Raw genomic sequence first — 27342 nt, 5'->3', positions numbered from 1 at the left:
TGGCGTCCTACCAACAGTTTATTTAAAAGTTTTAGAAGCATGTCCTGGGAGAAACCTGAAGCTCTGCAAGGACCCAGAGGGATGAGGGTAGGTGTGTCCCCGCAGGCAGGCAACGATCGTGATGGTTCTTTCCGAGAATGGTTACCCAGGCAGGTGTGACTCGTGTCTGGAGCAGGCGCGGGGCTTGAAGTAACAGGGCTCCCTGGTTCCAGTCGCTGGAGGAGCAGGAGGTGGCAGGGGTGACAAGGAGGGACCCGGCGCAGCCTCAGGGATGGGGGTTGAGATTTGTCCTGAAGGATAGAGGGGCTGGGGCAGTCAAGGCCGCAGAGTGATGACTGTGGCAGAGAGAGGTCCAGCCCATCTTGTGTGGGTAGATCCTGGAGTAGTGTGGGCTCACGGTCCCGCTGGAGGGATCAGAGGTGTTGGCGGGTGAGGAGGACTGGAGTGGAGTGAGGGGGGCCCTGCAGCTTTTGGTTCACATGCCTGGCATTTCATTACCCTGCCGAAGCCCCTCTGGACAGGGCAGGGTAATGATCAGCCCCCTAGGACCTGCCCATGTGAACCTGTGAGGCTGATCAGAGACCCCTCATTCCTCACAGCAGTGATGGGGTGGAGTTGGGGCTGGACGGAGGCGCGAGGGGAGGGGTGATCACGTGACCAAGAATCAACCTGGATTAGCAGTTGACAGGAGAGAAGTTTTCCTCTTGTTGTTTCTGGTGGGGCCGCTAAACCTTGACAATGGAAGTGTTGAGGTTCCAGAGCTCAATTTCCTCACCCCAGAGTGAGGGACTGTCAGAAGGCAAGAGAAATAGAAAAAGAGTCCACCTATACCTTTTGAGCACCTGGATCCACCCAAACCTGAAGCCTCATGTTGGCTGGTTATTTGAGCCAATGAGTTTCCTATTTTCTTGAATTTTTCCATCTCTAGCTATTGAAAGTGTCTTGACTTAAAATGCTGCACATTCCTTCAGCCTCCCACTCACCCGCCCCTGGCTCTCTTTGGGGTGGAGGCAGCTGTCAGGGACTTGGCTGTTGTCCCCTCCTTCGAGGGTTGAGAAGTTCAGGGTCTGCAGCTGGGAGGATGGACTTCTTAGATGCTGGCCTGGGGTCTCACCCACCTTGGAAGTTTCTCCTGGTGCCGTGGTGGTACTGGCTGTTTTTCCGGGCATCCAAAATCTTCATCCAAGCCCGAACCCACCTGTCCCCTGGCCTCCCGCACACCATCTTGTTTTTCTGGGGTAAGAAGAATCTGCAGGGATGGGGATGCCCAGGTGAGGATGTAAGTGGAGAGGAAAGTTGTGTGACAGCCCCCACGGACTCCCCCGCGGTCCCACTCACATCACAGCAGGCAGGTTGCAGCTCCCACTCACGTCCTGGCGATGGTAACTCTGGGCATGCCGCAGCAAGGATAGCCGGGCTCGGCGGTGGTAGGCCAAGCAGCAGTCCTCAAAGGCACCTGCGACCACACAGCGGCCCATAGGCTCAAGTCTGAGCACGTGCATGTACGGCGGCGCATGCACTCTGCAGGGCCGTCCACAGACATGGCACCTACGCGCATGTGCGGCTACGTATGCGCCCTGCGGTTTCACAGGTGCCCTGCAGGGATGCCCCAACTGAGGTGTGCGGCCGCGCATGCGCTCTGCAGGGATGCCCACAGACGTAGTTATCCGCGCGCACACTGCAACCCTTCTAGGCACTGTGAAGGCCCAGGGACAGCATAGACAGTGAGGTGGCCGTTGGGCTCATCTTTGGCCCTTGACAAAGGGACAGCTGGTAGGAGTTGGAGAGGGCCCCACAGGCCCCAGCTGGGAAGGGCCCAAGACCGCAAAATAAATCGACCAAGGCCATTTCCACTCCTGCTCCGGTGCAGAGGGCAAGGAGTGGGTGCAATGCCTTGAGAAAAGGAGGGGGCGTGGTTGGAGGTGGAGGTGCCAACCTGGTGCCAGAAGTATCAAGGAGGATGAGAGGGTGGGATGAGCAAAGGATGAATTAATATGGAGACAGTGCTGGACCTTCAAGTTCCTCTGGGATCCATCCCTCTGCCAATCCCTGCCTCCAGGGGCCACATCTGACTTCTGGGAGGGACTCAGGGAGGACTTGAAGGCTCCCTCTATCCCCACCTTGACCCAGAAAGCAAGGAGCAGTGGAGTCAGATGGACGGTATTGCAGTGCCAGGCAGGAAGCTCCCTGGGGCTGGGGGGCAACTCTACCCGAAGGATCAAAGGGCCCAGGTTGGGCCTGGCTCCTGAAGGCCTCTTATTAGAGGACAATGAGAATGAGGCCCAGCCCCATCCTGGGCAAAGGCTAAGGTCTGCTGGGGCAGGGCTAGGGCCTCTCAGACCTAATGAGGGGCAGGTGGGGCAGGTGGGTGGGGCCATGGGGCTTCCATTTGCCAGAGGTTCTGCTTGGCTACCTGCTGGGGCTCAGCTGCCTCCTCAGGCCCACAGGGATGGAGAAAACAGTGGCAGAGCTGAGGGACACTGGGTGGGGGGGGGGCATCCGGAATGAACTTTGGTCCCCAATATCAAGTGCCTAATCTCGGGAGAGGAGGAGAAGAATTCCCCGTTAATAGCAGTAATGGTTATCATAGTAGCTGCCAGGCACTGGGCCAGGAGTATCCAATTGGATCCTCATGTCCCATCTCTGCAGTGGGAATTTGGAACCTCACTTGGCAGATGAAAAAAATGGGGTTCATAAAGGCCAGACCACACAGGTAGCCTGGGTGGGGGAAGCCAAGATGGAGACCCATTTTCACTGGGCTCCCAGGCTCTGATCTCAACACTCCGTTTGCAGGCTCAGGTCACTGCAATGTGTCCTAGGCGGTAAGCAGCCATGGAGCCGTCTGTTCCCCATAGTTCCTGGGCTGGCTGGAGTTTGGAGGGATGCCTTGGGTCATGGACTGTGGGGGAGGCACCCAGGGGCTCTGGAAGGAGAGGCTGAGGACCATCACCTCCAAGGAGCTGCACAAATGGTGGGCGTTTTTGCATGCCTGGTGGGGGAGCTGTCCATCAGAGAATGGATTCAGTGCTGGTGGGATCAGGGGAGGTTTCTGGAGGAGGGGAGAAGCACATTGATAGTGGGAGGCAAAGGAAAGATGGGGAGAGGGGACTCCAGAGGAGGAGGGAGGGATGAACTGAGGCAGTACCTTGAGCGTGGACAGTGGGACCCCAGGCAACTGCGAAGCAGGCCACCAGGCAGACCAGGAGCCACGGATTCATAGTGCAGGCTGGTCCTCCCCTTCTGGCACCTACCTTGAGGATTAACTGGGGAGAGCAGGTGGGTGGATGATGAGGACCCAACATGGACAGCGGCAGGCACCAGGAGCACCCCCATCTCAAGCCAGGGCCCCCTGCAAGGGAGGCAGGTGGCATGGGATGGGGACAAGTGCTGCAGGGACCTGCTGCCGATCTCAGGGAGGACTCACCAAAGCCTATGGTGTCCCTGGGGCTGGCGCCTGCAGGAGTGAACCTGAGCTCTCCTGCCTGCCAGGCCAGCAGGCTTCACCCTTTATAGATGGAACCCCACCCTGCCGCTCCGCCCTCCCTCCTCCTCCCTGCCTCCCCTCCCACTTCACCTCCTGGCTTCTCCCTCCAGCCTTACCCTCCTCTCTTCTCTCCATTTTTCTAGCTCTTCTCTCCAATGTCATGATGCACTTGGCGGAAGTTGGGGGCCAGGGGCAAAAGGATCCAAATCAAAGAACTGGGCAGGAAATGATACCTTCAACTAACTTGCTTGGATGAGGGTGAGAGGTGGACGGATGCAGGTGGACAGACCCAGCCTTGACCTTAGCCAGCCCCCTTGAAGGTTCACCTTCTCCCCCTCCAGGCCCCTTAGCCAGCACCCTGGCTTTCTCCCTGAAGGGCCTTTTCTCCTCATTCTCCTGGCTCCTTTCTTGCTGCATCTCAAGGTGGACCCTGGCTTCCCACAGGCAGGACTCAGGCTGCCTAGAGCAGGGGAGAGCCTTCATCTCTTCTCCCCACTCCCCAGCCACCTGTGCCCGTGGGGCCTTGACTTTATCCCATTTTTCTCTTCTTCCATACAGTGGGGTGACTTATTGTGTCACAGAAAAGCCCTGTTTTTTGAGAACAGGCAAACCCACAGAAACAGAAAGTAAAATCAGCTGTCGCCATAGGCTGGGAGGAGGGGAGAATGGGGATGAGGTTAAAAGGAATGGTACAGATTTCTTTTTGCTCTGAAATTAGATGGTGGTGGTGGTCGAGGGACTCTGTGAATATAGTAAACAGCATGGAATGGTACACTTTCAATAGGTAATGTCTCATGCAAAAAAATAATAATAAACGATAATCAAAAAAAGAGTTTTGAGCCAGACTGAGGGCTAGCCCAGAAGCCTGCTTTCCAGATTACTCTGTGAAACTGCTCCAAAGAAGCAGGGTTTTCAGCGTAGTTTTGTGTCTTGTCAGAACAAAGAATGTCAAACAAGTCAGGGAGACATTTCTTCAAGGTCTCAGAACAGACCACGTTTGAGGCGAGTCAGTATGACCTTGGCACCTGTGAAGTAAGTCTTATTATCAGAGGAGGACCAGAACTGGCATCCCAGCAAGGACTTTAATCTTTATTTTGAACATGGACATCCTTGACTTCTGGTCAGTGCATCCTCTTCTTTAAGTAAAGCAGATGTACAATGTAGGTTGATAAGCCACAAACAGGCTTTTTTAGTTAGCATCAAATTTAAGTTAACAGGGGGACTTCCCTGGTGGTCCAGTGGTTAAGACTCCAGCTCTCAATGCAGGGGACCTGGGGTTCGATCCTTGGTGAGGAATCTCAGATCCCCTCAAGGTGAGTGCCATGGCCTAAAAATAATAATAAAATTGAGGTTAACTCATGTATTAGCCACAATGACCTCTCTCTCTCTCTCTCTCTCTATAATCTTTAACAGTGCAATATATGCAACTTGAATTTCCCCGATTATCATCTTGAGAATAAGGACCACAATAATGTTCTGGTTTTGGAAGAAAAGCGGGAACTCCAGGAAACCACGCCAGCAGGCACCCACCTAGAAGGAGTTTCTTTTTTTCCAGGGTCAGCGTGGTCCACCCGGAACAGGGGGGTGAGGGTGGGGGCCGTGGGGGTGGAGGAGCAGGTAGTGGGGAAGGGGACTCTGCAGAAACCTCACAGCTGATCGTCTGTAACTTTTTATTGTCGACTTCCTTAACTATATAGACCGTTCGGAGCATTTATGACACTCTCTACCCCTTTCTCATCTCTCCAGCTCCACCAGGAGACCCTGGCGGGGCCCCTCACCAACTCCCTGGGCCCGGTCGGGTGGCTAAATGGGTGGGGCTTGGTGCAGGTGCCGGGCCTTGATTTGCACACTGAGCGCCGAGGCGGGGCTTTCTGACTGGGGCTGAGACCAGGGCGGTGCTTACGGACTCAGAGGCCCGGAGACCAGCGGTCCTGCGCCGGTGGCCGTGGCCGCTCCCTCTCCCGGAGTAGGTGAGGCTGGTCCAGGACGCGGTTCCGCGTGGCTGCGGGCTTGGGGACGCGGCGTGGCGGGCCGGGGTCAGCCTCTCCGCTAAGGCCTACCGTCCCTGCCTGCCCGGTCGGCGGGCAGCGGCCAAGACGTGGCGTTACTCAGTAGGGGCGGAGGTTCCCCGTGAGCAAGCCCACCTCCCCACCGCTCACAGTTGGTCCCACCAGCAGCCTTAAAAGGGAGCAAGGGGTCTGAGGAACCAGCACGCAGGGCAGGCAGGAGTTTTTGCTCTCAAGTGTCTGAGCGGCGGACAAGATGCTTCAGGACTAAGGCCCCTGGGTGGAGACCTGGAGTTTCGAGGATCGCAGTTGCTGATTGTGGGGCCAGACCTCCACGGTCAGGGCTCAGCTGAGCAAGGGGAGGCCTATGTTCCCGCAGCTCCCGGAGGTGGTTAGGGTAAACTGTCCCCAGCGAGGGGACCCTCTTCTCTGCATGTGTGAACACAGCGCAGAGGACAAAGCCGCCTCCTGCTCCCCAGTCCCCAGCTCTGAGCATGAGGCCGTTGTGAGTCACCGCCAGCCTGCAGCTGAGCCAAATTCAGGGACTGACCACACCCCAGGGTCCGCAGGACAGGATGCAGTGCAGGGTGAGCGGTAGGGGGCAGGGGCACAGCTCAGTGCACCTCTCGGATGGCCGGACTGCAGAATGGGGCAGCCAGGTGGCTGGGTGAAGGGAAATACCAACCACTGCCTTTGGAGTGAGCTCCTCTCGGGGGTCTGGGTACCCGGCTCACTCATTTCTCTGCTGGAAGACCTCCCAGGTGCTCCTAACAGTTGACCAATTTTACAGAGGAGACTGAGGGTCTCAGAGACCCTTTTTATTTTTTATTCTTTGGCCAGGAAAATCCAACTTTTATTTCTTAAATACTGTGAAGGAAAGGGGGCCATCTCCTAATGGAGGGAAGGCCACTGAGCAGAGGCCTGGGCTCATCAGGAAGGATCCTGGGTGGAGGGCCTCCTGCAGTTGCTTTTGCACCACACCTCCACCTCCAACTCCCCATGCTGCCTGCCTCCTGAACCTTTGGTGCCTCCGGGTCCTGGTTCAGGTGGCCTCTGAGAGAAGCCCCTGGGATGCCGTCCCCACCCCACCCCCCACCATCCTGACTCCACACACCAGACCCCGGGTATCCTGTCTGCCAGGCCTGGGCTCCGGTTGTACCCAGCTGCCTCTCACTCTGGTCCAGATGTACAGTGGTTGCCAGGCAACTGGAGGAAGGAAGGAAAAGTGCTATTTTTTTTTTGTTTGTTTTGTTTTTAAGGATGGCTTGCAAGCCTCTGGCCTGACTTTCAGGGACTTAGTTCCTTGTGTGACCCATTTTACTGTGTTCCCCATGTGGTTGGCCTGCCTCCTGAAAAGTCAGATTTGAAGGGCTTCCCTCCCCAGACCGACCAGCTGCCTCTGTGTTCCAGGGGACCTGGGCAGGGTACTCAGGCTACCACCACTGGCTGTGGCCTCAGTCCTTGTGTTTCTCCTACACCTACTGAACATGTGGGGGCTGGGGCAGCTGGGGCAAGGGTGATGCGGGGAGGGAGGGCGGTGGGTCCTGAGGAGAGGGTCCCATATGGGTATGAGTCCCTCTTTGAAGATGCTGGGGCTTCCCTGATAGCTCAGTTGGTAAAGAAACTTCCTGCAATGCAGGAGACCCCAGTTCAATTCCTGGGTAGGGAAGATCCGCTGGAGAAGGGATAGGCTACCTACTCCAGTACTCTTGGGCTTCCCTTGTGGCTCAGCTGGTAAAGAATCTGCCTGCAATGTGGGGGACCTGGGTTCGATCAAGATCGCCAGGAGAAGGGAAAGGCTACCCACTCCAGTATTCTGGCCTGGAGAATTCCATGGGGTCGCAGAGTTGGACACAAACGAACAATTTTTACTTTGAGGATGCTGAGCTCCACTCAGCCCTTCCACATAGGTCTCTGGGTACCTGTTACATACCGGCCACATTCCCAGGGGTGACTGGAGTGAGCAAGCAGATGTCTCCCAGCCAGGAAGGGGGACGGCGATGTCACTGATCCTCATCAAGCACCTGTTTGAGGCCATTTGTTATTCATTCAACAAACAGGTGGCAAACACCTACTGTATGCCAGGCACTAGGCTGGGTGCCCTGGGTAAGCAGTGCAGAGCAGACAGGTAGCAAGTTATGAAGCAAGATCCTTGGAGACAAGCATCACTACTTCAAATCTGGAGGTGGCAGGAAGATGCCGGGGATGGGTTGGGCTCCTCTAAAGAGAATGACTTGAGGTGACAGCAAATGCAATGGGATTAATATTTATCCCCACTGGACAGGGGAAAAAACAATCATCTGAGGTCTGGAGAGGTTGTTACCTGGCCAAGTAAGTGGCAGCCAGATTCCAAGTTGAGGTCTGACTCCTTCATTCCACATGTACTTTTTGGGAACTGTATTACGCATGTCTTTTTTTTAAATAATGTATTTTGTTTAACCCTATCCATCCAAGATAATGGGCTTCCCTGGTGGCTCAGTGGTAAACAATCTGCCTGCTAATGCAGGAGACACAGGTTTGATCTCTGGGTTGGACAGATCCCCTGGAGGAGGAAATGGCAGTATTCCTGCCTGGGGAAATCCCATGGACGGAAGGAGCTGGGCGGGCTACTGTTCATGGGGTTGCAAAAGAGACATGACCAGCGACTACACAACAACAAGCCAAGATAATATCATTTCAACATGCAATCAAAAAAATTATTTATGAGATATTTTCCCTTTTTTGCATAGGAAGTGTTCAAAACATGGCTCATTGAAAAGTTTCAGTGCACTGTAAGTGCTGAATAGCCACATGTGGCTGGTGTCTGTCTTACTGGACAGTGCATTTCCAGCCACAGATCACAGTCAATTCAAAATTTTACACTGTTTCTTTTCTTTCATTTTCTATTGACTTTTTAAGGGCAGTTTAATTTTCCCAGCAAAATTGGAGAGAAGGTACAGAGATTTCCCATCCATGCCCTGCCCCACATTATCAACAGCCTGCATCTCAGGGCCATGTTCGTTACTGCCAATGAACCTACACTGACCAATCACTATCATCCGAAGTCCGGGGTCTGCATTTGGGTTCACGCCTGCTGTTGTACATTCCATGTGCTCGGTCACTCCAGTCGTGCCCGACTCTTTGCGGTCTCATGACTGCAGCCCACCAGGCTCCTCTGCCCATGGGATTTCCCAGGCAAGAATAGTAGAATGGGTTGCCATGCCCTCCTCCAGGGGATCTTCCCGACCAAGGGAACAAAACTGCACCTCCTGCATTGGCAGGTGGATTCTTTACCATGAGCGCCACCAGGGAAGCCCTTGTACATTCTACATGTCTGGACAAAATGTATAAGGACGTTTATCCATCATCATGGTGTTATACTGAATATTTCACTGCTTTAAAAACCTCTAGGCTCCCAGCATGTCTTTTTTATTCTGATGTTTTGACAGCTGGGGACTTGCTGATTCTGAAGGTACTACCCCTCCTAGGGCTAGCAGATTCCCAGAGATAGTAAATGGCCTCCTTTCAAGGGCACCTTTCATATGCAAACCAGCCAGTCCAGAGCCCATACCCTAACTCCCTCTTCTATCAGGCTCCCACACTCAGGGTCACTATTCTCCAGCCCGGGTCGCCCCAGGGCCAGGCAATAGACAACTAGGGACAGGCTCTAGTCCCAGAGCCTGCTGAAATGATTCACACTAGCAAGTCCTAAGCCTGCTTACCCAGCCTCACTCAACCCTTCCCACGGAAATCACAATAATGGGGACTTCCCTGGTGGTCCAGTAGTTAAGAATCTGCCTGCCAATGTAGGGGACACAGGTTCCACCCCTAGTCTGGGAAGATCTGACATGTTGAGAAGCAACTAAGCCCACGTGCTACAACTACTGAGCCTGTGCTCTAGAGCCCGTGAGTGGTAATTACTGAAGCCCGTGTGCCTAGAGCCCATGCTCTGTGCAACAAGAGAAGCCACAGCAATGAGAAGCCCCTGCTTGCTGCAACCAAAGAAAGCCCGTGATAGCATCAAAGACCCAGCACAACCAAAAGCTGATTAATATTTTTAAAAATTGTGAGTGAAAAAAATTAAAATAAAAAAAATTGTGATAGAGAAGACAGTTTGCTGCTCATAGATCCCAAGAGGAGGGGGCATAACACACCATGCGGGGAAACTTGGGGAAGCACCAGAGTCAGTAGGGAAACAGAAGGAGCAAGGAGAAAGCAGGGCCTTCCCTGGGGAAGGCCAGGCCAGGCAGGGTAAGAGATTTGGGACTGGCCAGTTTGAACACTCTCGGCTGGCCCCAGGGGCGGAGTGGCTCTCCCCGGTTGGCTGGTATAATACCTCTCCCTGGGGGAACTAGGGCAGGGGGATTTTGCGTCCCAGGAGTGTGAGAGCCTGACAACAGAGTTGCCTGGAGTCTGAGCTCTGGATTGGTTGCCCTGCATTGGAAAGGCTCGCTCCGTTACCTGCTATCTCTAAGGATTGCTGTAAGGGCAGTCTGTCCCAGATCAGCAAGGCTGGCAGATGTCAAAACATTATAAAACACAGAAAATAAAACCCACGATGAGTATGCTCATCACCTCTCTCCTCTCATCACCTGTCATCCCCTCTTGCCTGCTTCACAGCCACTCCTTTTGGGCAGTGGAGGAATGCCAAGGACAGCCTTCAAGTCTCTCTGGTGTCTCTACTCTCCTGCCTCACTGTCCCCCATCACCTCCCACACTTGGACTCCTGCCCTGGCTCCCACTGAAGCCTAACAGTGGCCCCTCACCCTTGGCCCCTCGCCACCCCTCCCCTAAGACTGTCACCTCCTTTGGCTTCAGAGATACAACCCATTTTGTGTCGATCATCATTGCTGTGTCAAGAGTGTTTTCCCAAGTTTTCGGCCCTGGTCCCTCTTGGAGAGGGCTGAGGCCACACAAACCCTATGTTGGGATTCTAGCTGCTGACAGAAGGCTTTCAGGTGCCTTAAAGATCATATATCTGTTTGGCTGTGAAATTCTGCAACTAAAGACTCATTTTCCCTTTCAAGTAAGTAAGTTCACTCGCTCAGTCATCTCAGACTCTTTGCAACCCCATAGACTGCAGCACACCAGGCTTCCCGTCCATCACTAACTCCTGGAGCTTACTCAAAATCATGTCCATTGAGACAGTTAATGCCATCCAACCATCTCATCCCGTTTTCCCCTTCTCCTCCTGCCTTCAATCTTTCCCAGCATCAGGGTCTTTTCCAATGAGTCAGTTCTTCGAATCAGGTGGCCAAAGGATTGGAGTTTCAGCTTCAGCATCAGTCCTTCCAGTGACTATTCAGGACTGATTTCCTCTAAGATTGACTGGTTGGACCTCCTTGCTGTCCAAGGGACTCTCAAGAGTCTTCTCCAACACTTCAGTTCAAAAGCATCAATTCTTCAGAGCTCAGCTTTCTTTATAGTCCAACTCTCATATCCATACATGACTACTGGAAAAAAACTATAGCTTTGACTAGACAGACCTTTGTCAGCAAAATACACAGTGGCTCCTTGACCTTTGTCTCTGCTTGTTAATATACTTGCCTAGGTTGGTCATAGCTTTTCTTGCAAGGGGCGTCTTTTAATTTCATGGCTGCAGTTACCATCTGCAGTGATTTTGGAGTCCAGGAAAATAGTCTGTCACTGTTTCCATTTTTTCCCCATCTATTTGCCATGAAGTAATAGGATCAGATGCCATGATCTTCGTTTTTTTAATGTTGAGTTTTAAGCCAGCTTTTTCACTCCTCTCTTTCACTTTCATCAAGAGGCTCTTTAGTTCTTCTTTGCTTTCTGCCATAAGGGTGGTGTCATCTGCATATGTGAGGTTATTGATATTTCTCCTGGCAATCTTGATTCCAGCTTGTGCCTTATCCAGCCCAGCATTTTGCATGATGTACTCTGCATATAAGTTAAATAAGCAGTGTGACAATATACAGCCTCGAAGTACTCCTTTCCCAATTTGGAACCAGTCTGTTGTTCCATGTCCAGTTCTAACTATTGCTTCTTGACCTGCATACAGATTTCTCAGGAGGCAGGTAAGGTGGTCTGGTATTCCCATCTCTTTAAGAATTTTTCACGGTTTGTTGTGATCCACACAGTCAAAGGCTTTGGCATAGTCAATAAAGCAGAAGTAGATGTTTTTCTGGAACTCTTGCTTTTTCTATGATCCAGCAGATGTTGGCAACTTCCTTTGCCTTTTCTAAATCCAGCTTGAACATCTGGAAGTTCTCGGTTCATGTACTGTTGAAGCCTGGCTTGGAGAATTTTGAACATTACTTTGCTAGCAACATCTGATGGATCATCAAAAAAGTGAGAAAGTTCCAGAAAAGTATCTACTTCTGCTTTATTGACTGTGCCAAAGCCTTTGACTGTGTGGATCACAACAAACTGTGGAAAATTCTTAAAGAGATGACCAGACCACCTGAACTGCCTCCTGAGAAATCTGTATGCAGGTCAAGAAGCAACAGTTAGAACTGGACACGGAACAACAGATTGGTTCCAACTCAGGAAAGGAGTACCTCAAGGCTGTATATTGTCACGCTGCTTATTTAACTTATATGCAGAGTACATCATGAGAAATGCTGGACTGGATGAGGCACAAGCTGTAATCAAGATTGTCAGGAGAAATATCAATAATCTCAGATATGCAGATGACACCACACTTAAGGCAGAAATCAAAAAAGAACTAAAGAGCTTCTTGATGAAAGTGAAAGAAAAGAGTGAAAAAGCCGGCTTAAAATTCAACATTCAGAAAACTAAGATCATGGCATCTGGTCCCATCACTTCATGGCAAATAGATGGGGAAACAATGGAAACAGTGACAGACTTTATTTTTTTGGGCTCCAAAATCACTGCAGATGGTGAATGCAGCCATGAGATTAAAAGATGCTTGCTCCTTGGAAGAAAAGTTATGACCAACCTAGACAGCACATTAAAAAGCAGAGACATTACTTTGCCAACAAAGGTCCATCTAGTCAAAGATATAGTTTCTCCAGTAGTCATGTATGGAGGTGAGAGTTGGACCATAAAGGAAGCTGAGCTCTGAAGAATTGATGCTTTTGAACTGTGGTGTTGGAGAAGACTCTTGAAAGTCCCTTGGACAGCAAGGAGATCCAACCAGTCCAACCTAAAGGAAATCAGCCCTGCATAGTCATTGGAAGGACTGATGCTGAAGCTGAAACTCCAATCCTTTGGCCACCTGATACGAAGAACTGACTCACTGGAAAAGACCCTGATGCTGGATAAGATTGAAGGCAGGAGGAGAAGGGGACAACAGAGGATGAGATGGTTGGATGGCATCACAGACTCAATGGACATGAGTTTGAGTAAGCTCCTGGAGTTGGTGATGGACAGGGAAGCCTGGCATACTGCAGTCCATGGGGTTGCAAAGAGTCAGACACAACTGAGCGATCTAACTGAACTTGCTAGCATGTGAGATGAGTGCAATTGTGCTGTAGTTTGAACATTCTTTGGCATTGCCTTTCTTTGGATTGGAATGAAAACTGACCTTTTCCAGTCCTGTGGCCACTGCTGAGTTTTCCAAATTTGCTGACATATTGAGTGCAGTACTTTAGTAGCATCATCTTTTAGGATTTGAAATAGCTCAACTGGAATTCCATCACCTCCACTAGCTTTGTTCATAGTGATGCTTCCTAAGGCCCACTTGACTTCACATTCCAGAATATCTGGCTCTAGGTGTGATCATACCATCATGGTTATCTGGGCCATTAAGATCTTTTTTGTATAGTTCTTCTGTATATTCTTGCCACCTCTTCTTAATATCTTCTGCTTCTGGTAGGTCCATACCGTTTCCCTTTGAGGTTTGCTGTAAAAATCAGAAAAGTCTTCTCCTAGCGAAAAGGGAAAAGAATTGGCCAAGGACATGTTGGAGAACATGGGAAGCCTGTCAAAGTCAGCTACGAGAAGCAAAGACTGTGACTTTGGTGGCTTTATGTGCATACCTTTCTTAATTTGTGGAGAAAAACTGGTCATTGTGTCTGTTTCTCCACCCCAGTGTTCTAAGCCTGAGAAGGTCTGGTCCACCATAGCCTTGACTCCCAGTATTCTCCTAAGTCACAGCGGGGTGGAAGTCCTAGAATCAAGGTGTTGACAGGGCAGTTCCTTCTGGAAGGCTCTCATGGAGAATCAGTTCCCAGACCTTTTCCAAGTTTCTCACAGTCACCTGCATCCCTTGGCTTGTGGACCCTTCCTCCATCTTCAAACCCAGCAGTGTGGCCTCTTTTAACCTGTCTCTGACCTCTGTTTCTGTCATCACATCTCCTTCTCTGACCTGGACCCTTCTGCCTCCCTTTCGTAAGAATCCCTGTGATTAACGCTGGCCCATCCTGATAGTCCAGGATCACCTCTCATGTCCAGAGCCTCAACTTGATCAACCTGCAGAGTCCCCTTGCTGTGCAGTACCATGTATCCCTAGGTTCTGGGCATCAGGACATGACATCCTGGGGGAAGGGAATTCTGTTGCCTCCCACAGCACTCATGGGGGGCAAACTCCTAAGGGAGGGTAGGGAACACTCCTCAGGGGAAGTGATGTGCAGACTTGTGGCAAGAGACGGATGGGCCCCAGGCTGAGCAGCCAGAGTTTGTCCTCTGTGGACTAAAACTCCAGAATAGCAGAAGCAAGAGAGAAGGTGGGCCCTGTCCAAATAAAAGACCACACATTCCTCTGTTCAAAGTCAAGGAGACCTTCCCAACTATGCATGCGCAAAATGGTCAAAAGAGAGAGGGCACCACTTCGTAGTAAGTGATGTCAGCCTACCCATAGGCCTCTTTGCTGGAATCCATCTTGGCTAAGAGATGTGCACGCACACACGGGAGGACACTGAGATCACCCAATACGGGCTCAGAACCAGACAAAGCAAGATGGCTGGCCAGAGGAAACCCAGGAGAATGCCCTATAAAAGTGATTCAAATTACCACAAGGGCGTGAGTCTCTCCGAGCCCACTCGTGTGTCTATCCACACGTATCCCTTTTTCCTCCTAATAAGCACTTCACTTGTTTCACTACTTTCTGTCTCTATGTGAAAACTCATTTCTGCACAGCTGACGGGCCAGGGGCTTGGTCACTGGCCCCTGGTCCCTGGTGGTCTGGTGGCTAGGATTCAGTGCTCTCACTGCTGCAGCCGGACTTCATTCTCTGGCTGGGAACTGAAATCCTGCTTCAAGCCGCTGCAGGCTGAGGTCACCCGAGATCAGGCTCAGTTCTGGAAGGTGGCAGGAAGGGAGGGTGGGTGGGGGAAGAGAGAACAACAGGCAGAGGGAACCAGACACATAAAACAGCAGGCTCCCTGAATACCTGACCCAGATGTGACCTGAGGGCTCTTAACATGAGCATAGAAAGCCAGTGGAGAGGCCACCTGCCCAGGTCTGGAGAGAGAAGAGATTGTCACAGTTGTGGCGGCGGGAGGGAAGCTGAGGAGGCAGAAATGCTGCTACAGATCCTACAAGGCCCGGTCCTGTCTCCAACAGGAAGAATCCTCTGGCCCCAATGTCAGGGAGGAGCCCTGCTGTGGCCACTTTCTGGTCCTATCTATCCAGACCCAGAAGAGCTTCTCCCCTTCTCTCCCGATGGAGGGTTTCTATTCAGTAACCTTTGGCCTGTCTACCCCTGCCCCACCTTTCTAGGAAAAAGCAGTTTCTGGTTCCTCCTGACCCTTGGCCCGCCCTGGATTGGAAGCCCATGAGAGGGTTGAACACTCCTACCTCTGGAATGTGAGGCCCTGGGGGTGAGAGGGACACACAGCTGGGGAGCAGTGCTTCCTCCCCACCCCTCACTCCCCACCCTCCACCCCAGCCCCTATCTGCTCTGGCCTCTGGTCCCTGCCACACCAGGAAGGGCAGGGAGGTGGGCAGTGTGCTGAGGACGCTGGATGGGTCACCGGGTGGGGAACGAGCCGGTTCACCCATGGGACAGCGGACAGGTGATGGGGCTTTTGACAGGAGGGGGGGTGAGTTGGGGCTGGGGTGTCCCCTCCAGCTCCTTATTGCCACCCCCACACCCCACTGTGCTCAGGTTGGTGACATCCCTCAACTACGGGCCCCTGGAGTCTGACAGGTCCTCCTTGGGTCAGGGCAGGAGTGGGTGCCCATCTCACACACTGAGGAGAGGACCCAGCTTGGGTGGCCTAATGGTGGGGGGATGGGGACACGGTGGGCTCTGCCAAGATATGGTAATCCTGGGCTGGTGTCTTACTGCAGTGGACCCTCGAGAGAGAGGTTGGCTGCTGGTTCACTAGGTCAGCAGAACTTTGACACCTACTGGGTGCTGGAGATGAGGGAGGGGTGGCAGGGCTCGCGTTTGCTGACTGCTTGTGGCTCAGCTGGTAAAGAATCCACCTGCAATGCGGGAGACCTGGGTTTGATCGCTGGGTTGGGAAGATCCCTTGGAGAAGGGAAAGGTTACCCACTCCAGTATTCTGGCCTGGAGAATTCTATGGACTGTATAGTCCATGGGGTAGCAAAGAGCTGGACATGGCTGAGTGACTCTCACTTTCACTTAACCAGACCCTGTGCTGGAACAGGCCTAGTGACTGCGCTTCTGCGGGAAAGGACCAGGGGTTGTGGGGGGAGAGGGCTGTGGGGACCTGGGTAAAGAAAGCCCCAGTGCATCAGCACAACGGCTTGGAGAAGTGGAGGAGGGGGAGGCAAACATGTGTTCAGGGGGACTTCCTTGGGGGTGAGCCCAGGAAAACCCCTACTCCTGGGGGGAAGCGGGGGCTCGTCTGGGGAGATGACCAGCCTCCCCATCCCCGCCCCACTGGCCAGCCTCTGAGGCTGAGCTCCTGAGGCCCAGCTCCCCACCTTCCCACTGGAGTTCCAGGTCTGCTCTATCCACCAGAAAATGGGGAGCCCAGACCCCAGAATTCCCATGACCTGTGGAAGACTGGGCAGTGTCGGTGTGTGATGAGGGCCACCCGAGCTCCCGCCCACACCCAGGGTGGGTATGGCAGAATCACATGCTCCCCAGGCTGAACTATCCTCCCCAAAATCCGTATGTTGAAGCCTTTACCTAAATCTTTGGCTTTAGGACCTTTAAAGAGGAATTGGAGTTAAAAATGAGTCTAACCCAGTTTGACTGGTGTCCTTTTATAGTGGGGAAATCAGGGACACTGAGGGAAGGCCACATTAAGGATGCGGGGAGAAGATGGCCATCTGCAAGCTAAGGAGAGAGGCCTCAGAGTGAAGCCGACCTTGACCCTGGACTTCCTGCCTGCAGGACTGAGGAAGTGAGTGTCTGTTGCTTAAGTCCTGGCCTGTGCTTTGTTGTGGCAGCCCTAGTGAACTCATACTCGCAGGGCGCCCTTAAGGGAGGCAGCAGCCCATCGCCGGGTGCCTGGGGATGGGGTTGGAGCAAGGTGAGCATGGGCCCTGCTTCTTTCCTCTCCCGTGTGAGCCTGAAGCCATCACTTCGGTATTTATTTAGTTTTATTTATTTGGCCACACCAGGCCTTAGTTTCAGCACGCGGGATCTCCGATCTTTGTTGCAGCATGAGAACTCGGTCATGGCATGTGGGAATCTAGTTCCCTAACTAAGGATTGAACCTGGGCCCTGCATTGTAAGCAGAGTCTTAGCCACTGGACACCAGAGAAGTGCCAATATTTTTTAATTTTATTTTTTAATTAAAAAAAATTTTTTTGGCATGTGGGATCCAAGTTCCTGGACCAAAGATCAAACCCGTGTACCCTGCATAGCAAGCACAAAGTCTTAACCACTGGACCGCCAGGGAAGTCCCTGAAGCCCTCACTTTAACCATACCACTGAGGATGCCCACTCCTCTCCATGCTCAAGCATCTTAAGCCGCTGCACCCTGCCTGGAAGAGTAGAAGTAACACCCCAAAGATGCCACAGTGAACCCACAACCCCCCACCCCAGCTGGGTACTCCTTCCCCAGAATGGTCGATGCAAATCATCTCCCCAGCCCCTCCCTTCTCCCCAGCTCCCACCCTGCTCTCATCTGCATTCTGCTCAGTCCATCTAACAGGACCCAACTCAGAGACTTATGATGAGGATTAAACTGCCTCCGCACAAGGCTTGGCCACGCTCAGGAGGCGTTCTTACTCCACGTGGTCGCAGGCCTCCTGTCCATTTCTAGAGCAGTTCCCAAGCCAGCTGCCAACACTCGGCATTCAGATCACTGCCAACCTTTTACTCTTTAAAGGCTGTAAGAACAGCCCTTCCACTGGGGGCTCAGGACACTTGTCGGTGGTTTAACCACAGGGTCAGACCATGAAACTCGTAAGATGCTAAGCAAGTAGCTTCCGAAGGTTTTGTAATTTTCTGGTAACCCCAGCTACCACCCTGAGGAGCCAGTGTCCGGGTCTTGGCAGCACTGGAATGGTTTCACCTTAACCAGTTCTCACCCAAGGGCCATTCTGAGGTTTGTCGACTCTTTCTTCCCTGGTGAACTGTTGCTGATCTTTGCTCCTTGAGTTCTTGTCGATTTGCATGAGCTTTTAATAGCTGATAACACACCTGGCTTGTTCCCCTGGTACAACTCACTCTTAACCTTGCATGATCAGAGGTTAGCCCATGTGGAAGGCTCCCAGAGATGCCGCTGGCAGTGCTTTTGAATTTTTCATCTGGGGAACTGAATGGTTTGAGGGTTTCCTGCTATATGGAATGTGGGAGTTACACGGTGGGGCAGAGGCCCATAATGGGCCCACCCTTGGGACCCTTGCCCCTGCACATTGGGGCAGGTGGGAGGCACCTTGGCAAACCCAAGGGGCCCTAGCTGCTTCCTATGGGATGCTGGACGAGGAGCAGGGCTGGAGAATGGTCACAGCCAACGGAGCACCTGCCAATGACTGACAGGCATGAAGTCTCCATCTCATTTACAAAGCAAAGATTGAGGAAAATGGTCTGGCGATTTCTCATAAAGTTACCTTGTCAGCCAGCCACTTTAGTCCTAGATATCTACCTAAGAGAAATAACATACATCCCATCAGACACTTGCCTATAAATGTTCACAGCAGCATGATTCACTAAAGCCACAAGGCTTTAGTGAAGAAACAGCCCCCAAAATGTCCGTCGATGGGTGAACGGATCAACACATGGTCCAGTTACATACCATGGAATATTATTCAGCCCTGAAAATGAATGAGGTACTAAATCATGCTACAACAGAAACAAGCTTTGAAGACATGATGTTCAGACACAAAAGGCCACATATTGTATGAGTCTATTCATATAAAGTGATCAGAACAGGCAAATTCATGGAGTCAGAAAGTGGACTAGTGGCTGCCAGGGGCTGGGGGAGGGACTGTAAAAGGTCATGAATGAATGATGTTAGTTGTGTCGCTCAGTTGTGTCCAACTCTTTACAACCCCACGGCCTGGAGCCCACCCGCCAGACTCTCTGTCCATGGGATTCTCCAGGCAAGAATACTGGAGTGGGCTGCCATTTCCTACTCCAGGGGATGTTCCTGACCCAGAGACCAAACACTACAGGTATACTTTACCGTCTGAGCCACCAGGGAACCCCAAAGGGCATGGGGGTTCCTTTAAAAAAATTATTTATTTATTTGGCTGCACCAGATCTTAGTTGTGGCATATAGGATCTTTAGTTGCAGCATGTGGAAATCTGGTTACCTGACCAGGGCTCAAACCCCAGGCCCACTGCATTGGGAGTTTGGCATCTTAGCCACTGGACCTCCAGGGATGTCCTGGGGTTCCTTTCTGGAGTGATGAAAATGTGCTGGAATGAGGTGGCGGTGAGGTTTGTGCAACTTTGTGGATACACTGGAAACTACTGAATTTCTGTGTAATTTTTTTTTAAGAAGTACTGGAAAAAGCCCAACACATACATGTAAAACACGTAGAGACAGGTCAAGGAGAACACATATGGCATGAAAAATAACAGCTGGATTTAAAGGAAAATAGAAATCTTAAACATGAAAAAAAATGACACAGTGGCTACTTCCCGGTCACTGGCAGGAATGAGGTGGGTGAAGTGACAGGAAAAGTGAAAGTGATCACTGTCAATAGTGACCCTCGGAATTGGAGTCACAGGGCCTGTTCTAACCTTTGATACAGTGGGAGATAAAATGCCACTACTGCTCTTGCTGGAAGAATGCCCAGTGGAAGGGGCATGGTCAGATCTAGAAAGGGAATTCTGGGAACCAGCACTCGCCAAGCTCACTCAGGTCACTGACCCATGTGATCTTGCGCCGTGGTGTGTGGGGAGCTTGCCTTTCGGACGAGCAGGGGACACCTCCCTTCCTGTTCTCCCAGGCATTGAGCATAGAATCTCCTTTGTGGGCCTGTGCCAGGGTGGTTGTCCTGGGCCTCAGCTGCCCTGCTCAATGTGTGTCCTCGAGGTGGCGGTGCCCCTCATCTTTTACAAATAAACAGAGGCTTGGGAGATTATCACACGGCAGTTCCTGGGTGTAAGCTCTGTGCCTGCTCCAGGTCAGGTTCCCTGGGTCAGAAATGCATACGAGCAGGAAGCATGGGGGACCCACGCCCAGAAGGAACCCCTGGCTACCCATTCCTCCAACTCTGGAGTAATCAGGGCCATGAACTCCAATGGGGTTGCCCACTGAAAACAAACTCAACCGTCCAAAAAGAAGTCGATACAGCTTCCTGGTTTTTTCCATCACTCACCGACTCAGCACTAATAATGAAATCAGACTGAAGTTTGGCCCCCAAAGAGCTCCAGTGCTGGAAAATTCTTTCTTCCAGAAGCCAGGCTGCTCGACTTCCATCCTCAGGATGGATGATCCGCTTCGATGCCTCAGCTCTCTTTGGGGGCTGACTGGTAAATGGCTCCCCTGACAATAAAACCTATTACTCTTCTGTTTTGTCTGAGCTATGAGGCAAGTGGGATCTTAGTTCCACAACCGGGGATCAAACCTGTGCCCACTGCACTGGAAGCACAGAATCTCAACCACTGGACCACCAGGTAGGTCCCTAAACTCACTTCTATGTCCCCAAAATAGCCCCCACCCACACTGTGAGCCCTGAAAGTGGTCCAGGTGTCATGGCTTCCCCACTGCTGTGCCTAATAACTGGGCTACCGCCTTGCCCACACCTGACTGTCTCCAAGTCCTGATCCCACTTCTAAGACACTTGGAATCCTCCTCTCTACATCCTGTCATACACCTGCTTGGTTAGCTCTCCCTGGGGCTGTCTTCACAGTCCCCACCCCCTCTTTTGAAGTGTGCATTCCACGCCTGGCTCTGGGGCCCTTCCTTCTAACAAATCAGCAAAGAATCACATTAAGTGTCTCATTTAAAATGCTCTTTGGCTGGGGACTTCTCCAGTGGTCCAGTGGTTAAAACCCCACACTTCCACTACAGGAGGCACAGGTTTGATCCCTGCTCTGGGAGCTAAGATCCCACATGCTTTGTGGCCAGAAAACCAAATCATAAAATAGAAGCAATACTGTAACAAATTTAATAAAGACTTTAAAAAAGCTGGTCCACATCAAAACTACATATATTTTAAAAAAACAATAAATCTTTCTGTCTGAAAGATTCTTTCAGCTGCCCATTGCCTACGGCAGGAGTACTGGGGCCCTGTGACTGCTGTATTGAGTTACTACAACCTTGGTGGCTTAAAGCGAGGCACATTTATTATTCGACAGTCCTGGCAGTCACAAGTCTGAATTCAGTCTTATTGGGCTTAGATCAAGGTGCTGGCAGGGCTGCAGTCCTGGAAGTTGGAGGAGATAATCCATTTTCTGGCCACTAGAGGCCGTCCACATTCCGTGGCTCGTGGCCACCTCCTCCAACCTCAAAGACATCAATGGCATCACTGTCCTCTCTTTGTACTTTCACATCTCCTTCTCTGCCCCTCCTGCCTCCCTCTGATAAGAATCTATGATGATGTTGGTCTCATACAGATAATCCACGACTGCCTGCCCATCTCCAGATCCTCAACTTAATCCCATCTGCAGAGTCCCTTCTGCTAGGTAAGGGGACATCTTCACAGGTTCCCAGAGACCGCTGTTATTCTGCCCATCACAGCAAGACAAGCCTACTTTTTCTGAAAAGGGCCCCGCAATAAATCTTTTAGGCTTTGTGGGCCATCTGGTCTCTGTTGCTAAGACTGCACAATTTTCAGAGCTCAATGCAAGATAAAAATATGGGACTCCTTCATTCACAAGATTAAGAATTTCAGACCAGTGACGGCAGAAGTACAGGCCCCCGCCATCTGAGCAAGTCTGCGTCTGCTCCTGCAACCTGAAAGCGGCCGTGGGCCACACACAGACGACGGGAGTGGGCGTGGGACCAGTAAACGTGATGGACGCTGAAGGTGCACTTTCCCATGTCACAAAATGCTATTCTTTTGGGTTTTTTTCCAATCATTTAGAAATGTAAACGCTGTAAATGTAAATGCTCCCATGCTTCCAATGCAGGGGACACGGGTTCCCTGACTGGAGAACTAAGATCCCATGTGCCCTGTGGTGCAGTCAAAAAATTAAATAAGATAAATAAAATAAAAATGTAAACATCATTTGTAGCTCACAGGCTGTGTAAAAAAAAAGGTGTGGGTGGAATCAGGCTGCAGTCAGCTGGCTTCTCGTCCGCAGGATGAAATCCCAACTTCTCTGCCTGACTCTCTAGAGTCCTTGACAGCCAGAGACAGACACCCTGCCAGTCCCGTCTTATCGTCTTCTTTCCTTGAGACACCTACTACTCCGTGAACCCTCCTCACAGGCAAAGCTGCACCTGTGCTCTGGCTGGTCCACGTGTGAAAGCCCCATCTCCCCCTCCTGTGGCTGGCAGACCCTGGCTCCTGCTGCCCTCCAGCCCAGTGCTGCCCTCATGAAAGGTGGTGCTCTGGACCTGGCCCTTGTCACACTGCCTGGGCTTGGTGTCTGCATGTCCTCTTCTTTCTTGCAGCAGCAAGGTCCTTGCGAGCAGGAACCCAAATGGAGTCATCCTGATCACATGGACCCTGAGAGCATGTGCTTCGAGGCACAATAAGAACAATCAGGAATTTTAGTGGCTGGAGTGTAGTCTAACCCTGACCCTTAAGAACCAAAACCATGCTTCTTACTAAAAAACAAAACAAAGAATTTCTATCTCAAGATCAGATCAGGGTAATAAAGATCTCTGAGATCAGGCAGGCTGGACTCAAATCCCTGTCCTTACTAGACACGTGTACCTGGACAAGTCACCTCCCTTGCTCTTAGGACAGGGTCTCAACTTGCCATGGCCAATCAAGCCCCGTGTGTCATGCCCCTTTCAATCCCATGAGTCACTGGCCTTTCCTAAGTGTGCCACGCTCCTATGGGCCTCAGGGCCTTTGTGCTTGCTGTTCCTGCTGCCTGAACCGTCCTGCTCCCCTTTGCCTGTGACTCACCCTAATGACTGTGCAGGCCCCCCCTGGCTGCCCCTGGGCGAAGTCAGGTCTGCCTGTTACACACTTTGCTGGCACTCTGGACCTCTGCAGGTTGAAATTATTTGTGTCATTTCTTCTTACAATTAATAAGCACTTGCTACCAAGTTCTACTTCACAGATTCTGAAAGTGGGTGATTTCATTTCATTCTCACAGTGCCCTCATAAAGCACCCCCACTTCGTGGAATAGGAGGCTGAAGTTCAGAGAAATTAAACAACTTGCCCAAGGTTGCACGGCGATGGAGTGTCAGAGCTCCCCTCCTAAGCCTGTCCTCGCAGGTTGACTCTGAGCTCTGTGAGGGCGGATGCATGTCGGGTCGTTGTTGTACGTATCCCCAGGGCTGAGCGCCTAGACCGGCTGAATTACAGGCGACTGCAAAGCACTGATGACCTAAAAGAAACAGCACTGCAGTAGCAACAAGCACTCCTCGAGTTCAGATCTTGGTTTCTAATACCATGCTCTAATCCGAGGAACCAGACTCGGAGAAACGGCTGCTTCTAAGGCTGGGATCAGGAAATACACATGAGAAGAACCTACAGCATCTTGCAGTGCTAGAAGGTAAGGAAGTCCTACAGAAAAAACAAACAAGCAAAAAAAAAAACAACTCACCAAACAAAACACATTGATAGGAGTGTGTCAAAAACCAAAGGAGGGCTTCCCTGGTGATCCAGTGGTAAATAATCTGGCTGCCAATGCAGGAGACATGGGTTGGATCCCTGGTTTGGGAAGATCCCATATGCCAAGGAGCAGCTAAGCCTCTAGAGCCACAACTATTAAGCCCTAAGTACTGAAGCCCACACACCCTAGAGCCTGTGCTCCAGGACAAGAGAAGTCACTGCAATGAGAAGTCTGTGCGCTGTAACTAGAGAAAAGCCCTCAATGAAGACCCAATACAGCCAAAAATAAATAAATTAAAAACAAAACAAAGGAGCCAACTGAAAGGGCTACCAGTGGCCAATGCTGGAGCAATTTGAGCAAAATAAAGTAGTATTGGCTTATAATCCAGAGTATAAATAAATATTCAGGAAGCTATACTGATCTAATTAAATGACTGGATAAACTAATAAATGGGGGGAGAAGAGGTAAGCCTTTCATGCAGAAGGATTCCAAGTAATTTATGTAGATATCCATCTTTAAGGAAGGGAACACACATGTCCACTCTCTATGTGGGCTGCATATAGTGACTTCCTTCCAAAGGAAAAAGGGAAAAGTGACTTTACAGTGGAAAAACCTAACAAATACTAAGTTAGCCAGGTGATGAAGGCCAATATCAACACACATAAATAAAGTTGATAGTACATATCCTTTTTTAAAAAAAGAATTCTCTTACTTTCTTTTATTTTGGCCTCACTGCTCCGCCTGTGGGATCTTAGTTTCCTGACCAGGGATCAAACCCATGCCCCCTGAATTGGGGGCACAGTGTCTTAACCACTGGACCACGAGGGAAGTCCCCAGTTGTATGTATCCTTGACATGGTAAGATGAAAATGGCCTTTACTAACTCTTTGGTCTTCCTCCCTCAAACCCATCATCCCAGGGTTACCACAAGAAATATACCAGACAAATGCCAATAGAGGAGCATCCTACCAAATATCTGACCAGGTCTCTCAGAACAATTAAGATGATCCAAATCAAGGAAAGTTGGAGAACATGCCAAAGCTTTTTGGAGACTAAAGAGACAGGACAACTAAGAGACTGGATCTTAAAAGTTCTCATCACAAGAGAAAAAAAGAAATCTAAGTGTGGTGATGGATGTTAATCTTTAACCACCTTATTGTGGTGGTCATTATGTAATATACACATGCATTAAATCATTATGTTGTATACTCCAAAACTAATGCAATGTCATGTCAATTATCTCTTTTTAGAGAGAGAAAACAACTCAGTGTAACGTGGTATCCTAGATGAGATTCTGGATGACAAAAAGGACATTAGGTAAAAACAAAGGAAATCAAAACATGAAGAAGGGTTGACAAGAATGTATCGGTCCTGGTTCGTTCAGTGTAACAAACGTGTCCTGCTAATGAAAGACGGTAGGGTCCGGGAAAGTGGGTGTGGGTGAAATGGTAACTCTGCTTTCTGCGCAATATTTCCGTGAATCTAAAATTCTTCTAAAAAGTCAAGTCCACGAATGACAGCAATGATAAACCATAGGTGAACAATCACAATACTCCACTATTCATCATGGTGACAATGACTGTAGCTCTCTTCTTACACTGCTATTGTGAGCACTCCGTAGAACCGACATAAAGCATTCAGCATGAGGTATAGCTTAATTCAGAGCACTGCACTTGTCACCATTCGACGAAATCTATGCCATCCACTATGGAAGCCATGAGCTCTACATGACAAAATTTAAATTAAGTAAAAATTAACTTAATGGAGTTCTTGTGGCAAGAAACTGGGGTGGTTTGCCATTCCCTCCTCCAATGGACCATGTTTTGTCAGAAATTTCCATGATGACCCATCCATCTTCGGGGGCCCTGCACAGCATAGCTCAAAGCTTTATTGCGTTAACACAAGCCCCTTGACCACAACAAAGCTATGATCCATGAAGCTCCAATACTTTAGGAAAGAGCTGATTTCACTGGAAAAGACTCTGATGCTAGGAAAGATTAAAGGCAAAAGAAGAAGGGGGTGGCAGAGGATGAGATGGTTAGATAACATCACTGACTCAATGGATACGAGTTTGAGCAAACTCCAGGAGATAGTGATGGACACGGGAGACTGGTATACTGCAGTCATGGGGGTGGCAAAGAGTCGGACATGACTTAGCAATTGAACAACAAAAATTAAGTTCATTAAATGCTCGGTTCTTTAGTGCTACCAGCTACATGTCAAGTGCCCAAGAGCCACATAGAGCTCGTGGCTATTAAATTTGGCAGTGTTGATTAAAAAGAAATGCCCATGAGCACAGAATGTTCTATTGGACAACACTGCATAAAACAATGGAGAAGGCAATGGCACCCCACTCCTGTACTTTTGCCTGGAAAATCCCATGAACAGAGGAGCCTGGTAGGCTGCAGTCCATGGGGTCGCTAGGAGTTGGACATGACTGAGCGACTTCATTTTCACTTTTCACTTTCATGCATTGGAGAAGGCAATGGCACCCCACTTCAGTATTCTTGTCTGGAGAATCCCAGGGACAGGGAAGCCTGGAGGACTGCCGTCTCTGCAGTCGCACAGAGTCGGACACGACTGAAGCGACTTAGCAGTAGCACAAAACAATAAACAGCACGATTGTTTGTTCAGTATTCTTGACTCCTTCGAGTCCTTCTGCAAATCTTACCTTCTCAACCTTCCCAACAGCCCTCTTTCAAACTGCAACCCCCACCCCCACCCCCACCCCCACATACCCCATGCCCAATTTACTTTTTGGTCTTACCACTTGCTGTGGAATCCACTTAATTTCTTTCCTGACTCCGTATCTAGCACTGCATGGTTCAATGCTGTAGCTGTTGGTAACCACGGCTCCTGAGCCCTTGAAACACAGCCAGTCCAACTTCAGATGTGCTGTGAGTGTAAAAGACATACAAAATTTCAAAGGCATGTAGAGAAAAGAAAAGGAAAAAAAAAGAATGTAAGAATATCTCATACATTTTTACATTAGTTACAGGCTGAAACAGCATTTTGGAGATAAATTGGGTTAAAGAAGACACGTTATTAAAATTAACATCACCTGTTTCTTTCTTTTTTTTTTAACATGGCTACTAGAAATTTTAAATTATGCATGTGGCTAACATTTGTGGTTGCCTTACATTTCTCATGGGCTTCCCTAGTGGCTCAGATGGTAAAGAATCTGCGTGCAGTGCAGGAGACACAGGCTTGATCCCCTGAAGAAAGAAATGGTAACCCACTCCAGGATTATTGCCTGGAGAATCCCCATGGGCAAAGACTGGAGGGTTACAGCCCATGAGGTCGCAGAGTCAGACACGACTGAGCGACTAACACTACATTTCTCATGGACAGCATCAGTCTAGAATGTCAGCCAAATAGAGGCGGGTATTTTCGCCTGTTCGCTGCCGATACAGTGATCGGCACATAGTAGGCGGTCAATTAAATTTTAATGAACGGACGTTAGGCTGAGCCTCTGGGCACCCGTTAGCTCTAATAATCAACACAGATGGAACACTGACCATGTCCCTAGGTCCGCCTCTTCACTACAGCAGATAAGGAAACTGAGTCCGGGCGAGGTGACGTAACCCCAACCCAACTGCACGCAGTGCGGAAACGTCGAGGCCGGGATTCGAACCCCGATTGCCACCGCAGCCCAGGCGCGCTGACCGTTCCTACCTTGCAGATTGGTGACGGCGGCCGAGGAGGCGGCGGGATAAACAGGCGCGAGACACACACCATGCCCAGGACAAAGGGAGCGACTCTTCGGCCGCCGCCTCCCGTCGGCCTCCGTGGGCCAGGCCACAGCTGGCCCTCTCCGCGGCCATCGCTGGCCACCCGCGCGTCTCTGCCTGCCGCCGAGCTCTTCGCAGGCGGCGCCAGCCGGAAGTCCC

At 50.6% G+C, this 27342-nt stretch overlaps 1 protein-coding gene across 20 annotated transcripts; it reads right to left on the bottom strand.

The window, feature by feature from the left end:
* Nucleotides 1-27342, bottom strand: CCL25 (C-C motif chemokine ligand 25). Of its 20 annotated transcripts, none has more exons than XM_086409644.1 (11): nucleotides 27128-27342; nucleotides 26220-26347; nucleotides 23058-23404; nucleotides 12980-13297; nucleotides 7424-7514; nucleotides 3601-4811; nucleotides 3146-3263; nucleotides 1339-1456; nucleotides 1119-1249; nucleotides 670-789; nucleotides 1-404 (listed from the first exon to the last, which is right to left on the bottom strand). In XM_086409644.1, the coding sequence occupies exons 7-11, from the start codon at nucleotides 3216-3218 to the stop codon at nucleotides 394-396; spliced, it is 453 nt and encodes a 150-aa protein (XP_086265770.1). In that variant the 5' UTR covers nucleotides 3219-3263; nucleotides 3601-4811; nucleotides 7424-7514; nucleotides 12980-13297; nucleotides 23058-23404; nucleotides 26220-26347; nucleotides 27128-27342; the 3' UTR covers nucleotides 1-393. The 20 variants fall into 20 exon arrangements, with proteins under 20 accessions (XP_086265770.1, XP_086265765.1, XP_086265773.1 ...); XM_086409639.1 differs by having other exon boundaries at nucleotides 23058-23225; XM_086409647.1 differs by lacking the exon at nucleotides 7424-7514.

Source organism: Bos grunniens, chromosome 7 (assembly GCF_055505025.1).
Source record: "Bos grunniens cultivar Pamir isolate PY7600 chromosome 7, Bosgru_T2T1.0, whole genome shotgun sequence".
Lineage (NCBI taxonomy): Eukaryota > Metazoa > Chordata > Mammalia > Artiodactyla > Bovidae > Bos > Bos grunniens.
The sequence above is the reverse complement of the archived record's forward strand: the minus strand, read 5'-3'. Positions and strand labels throughout refer to the sequence as shown.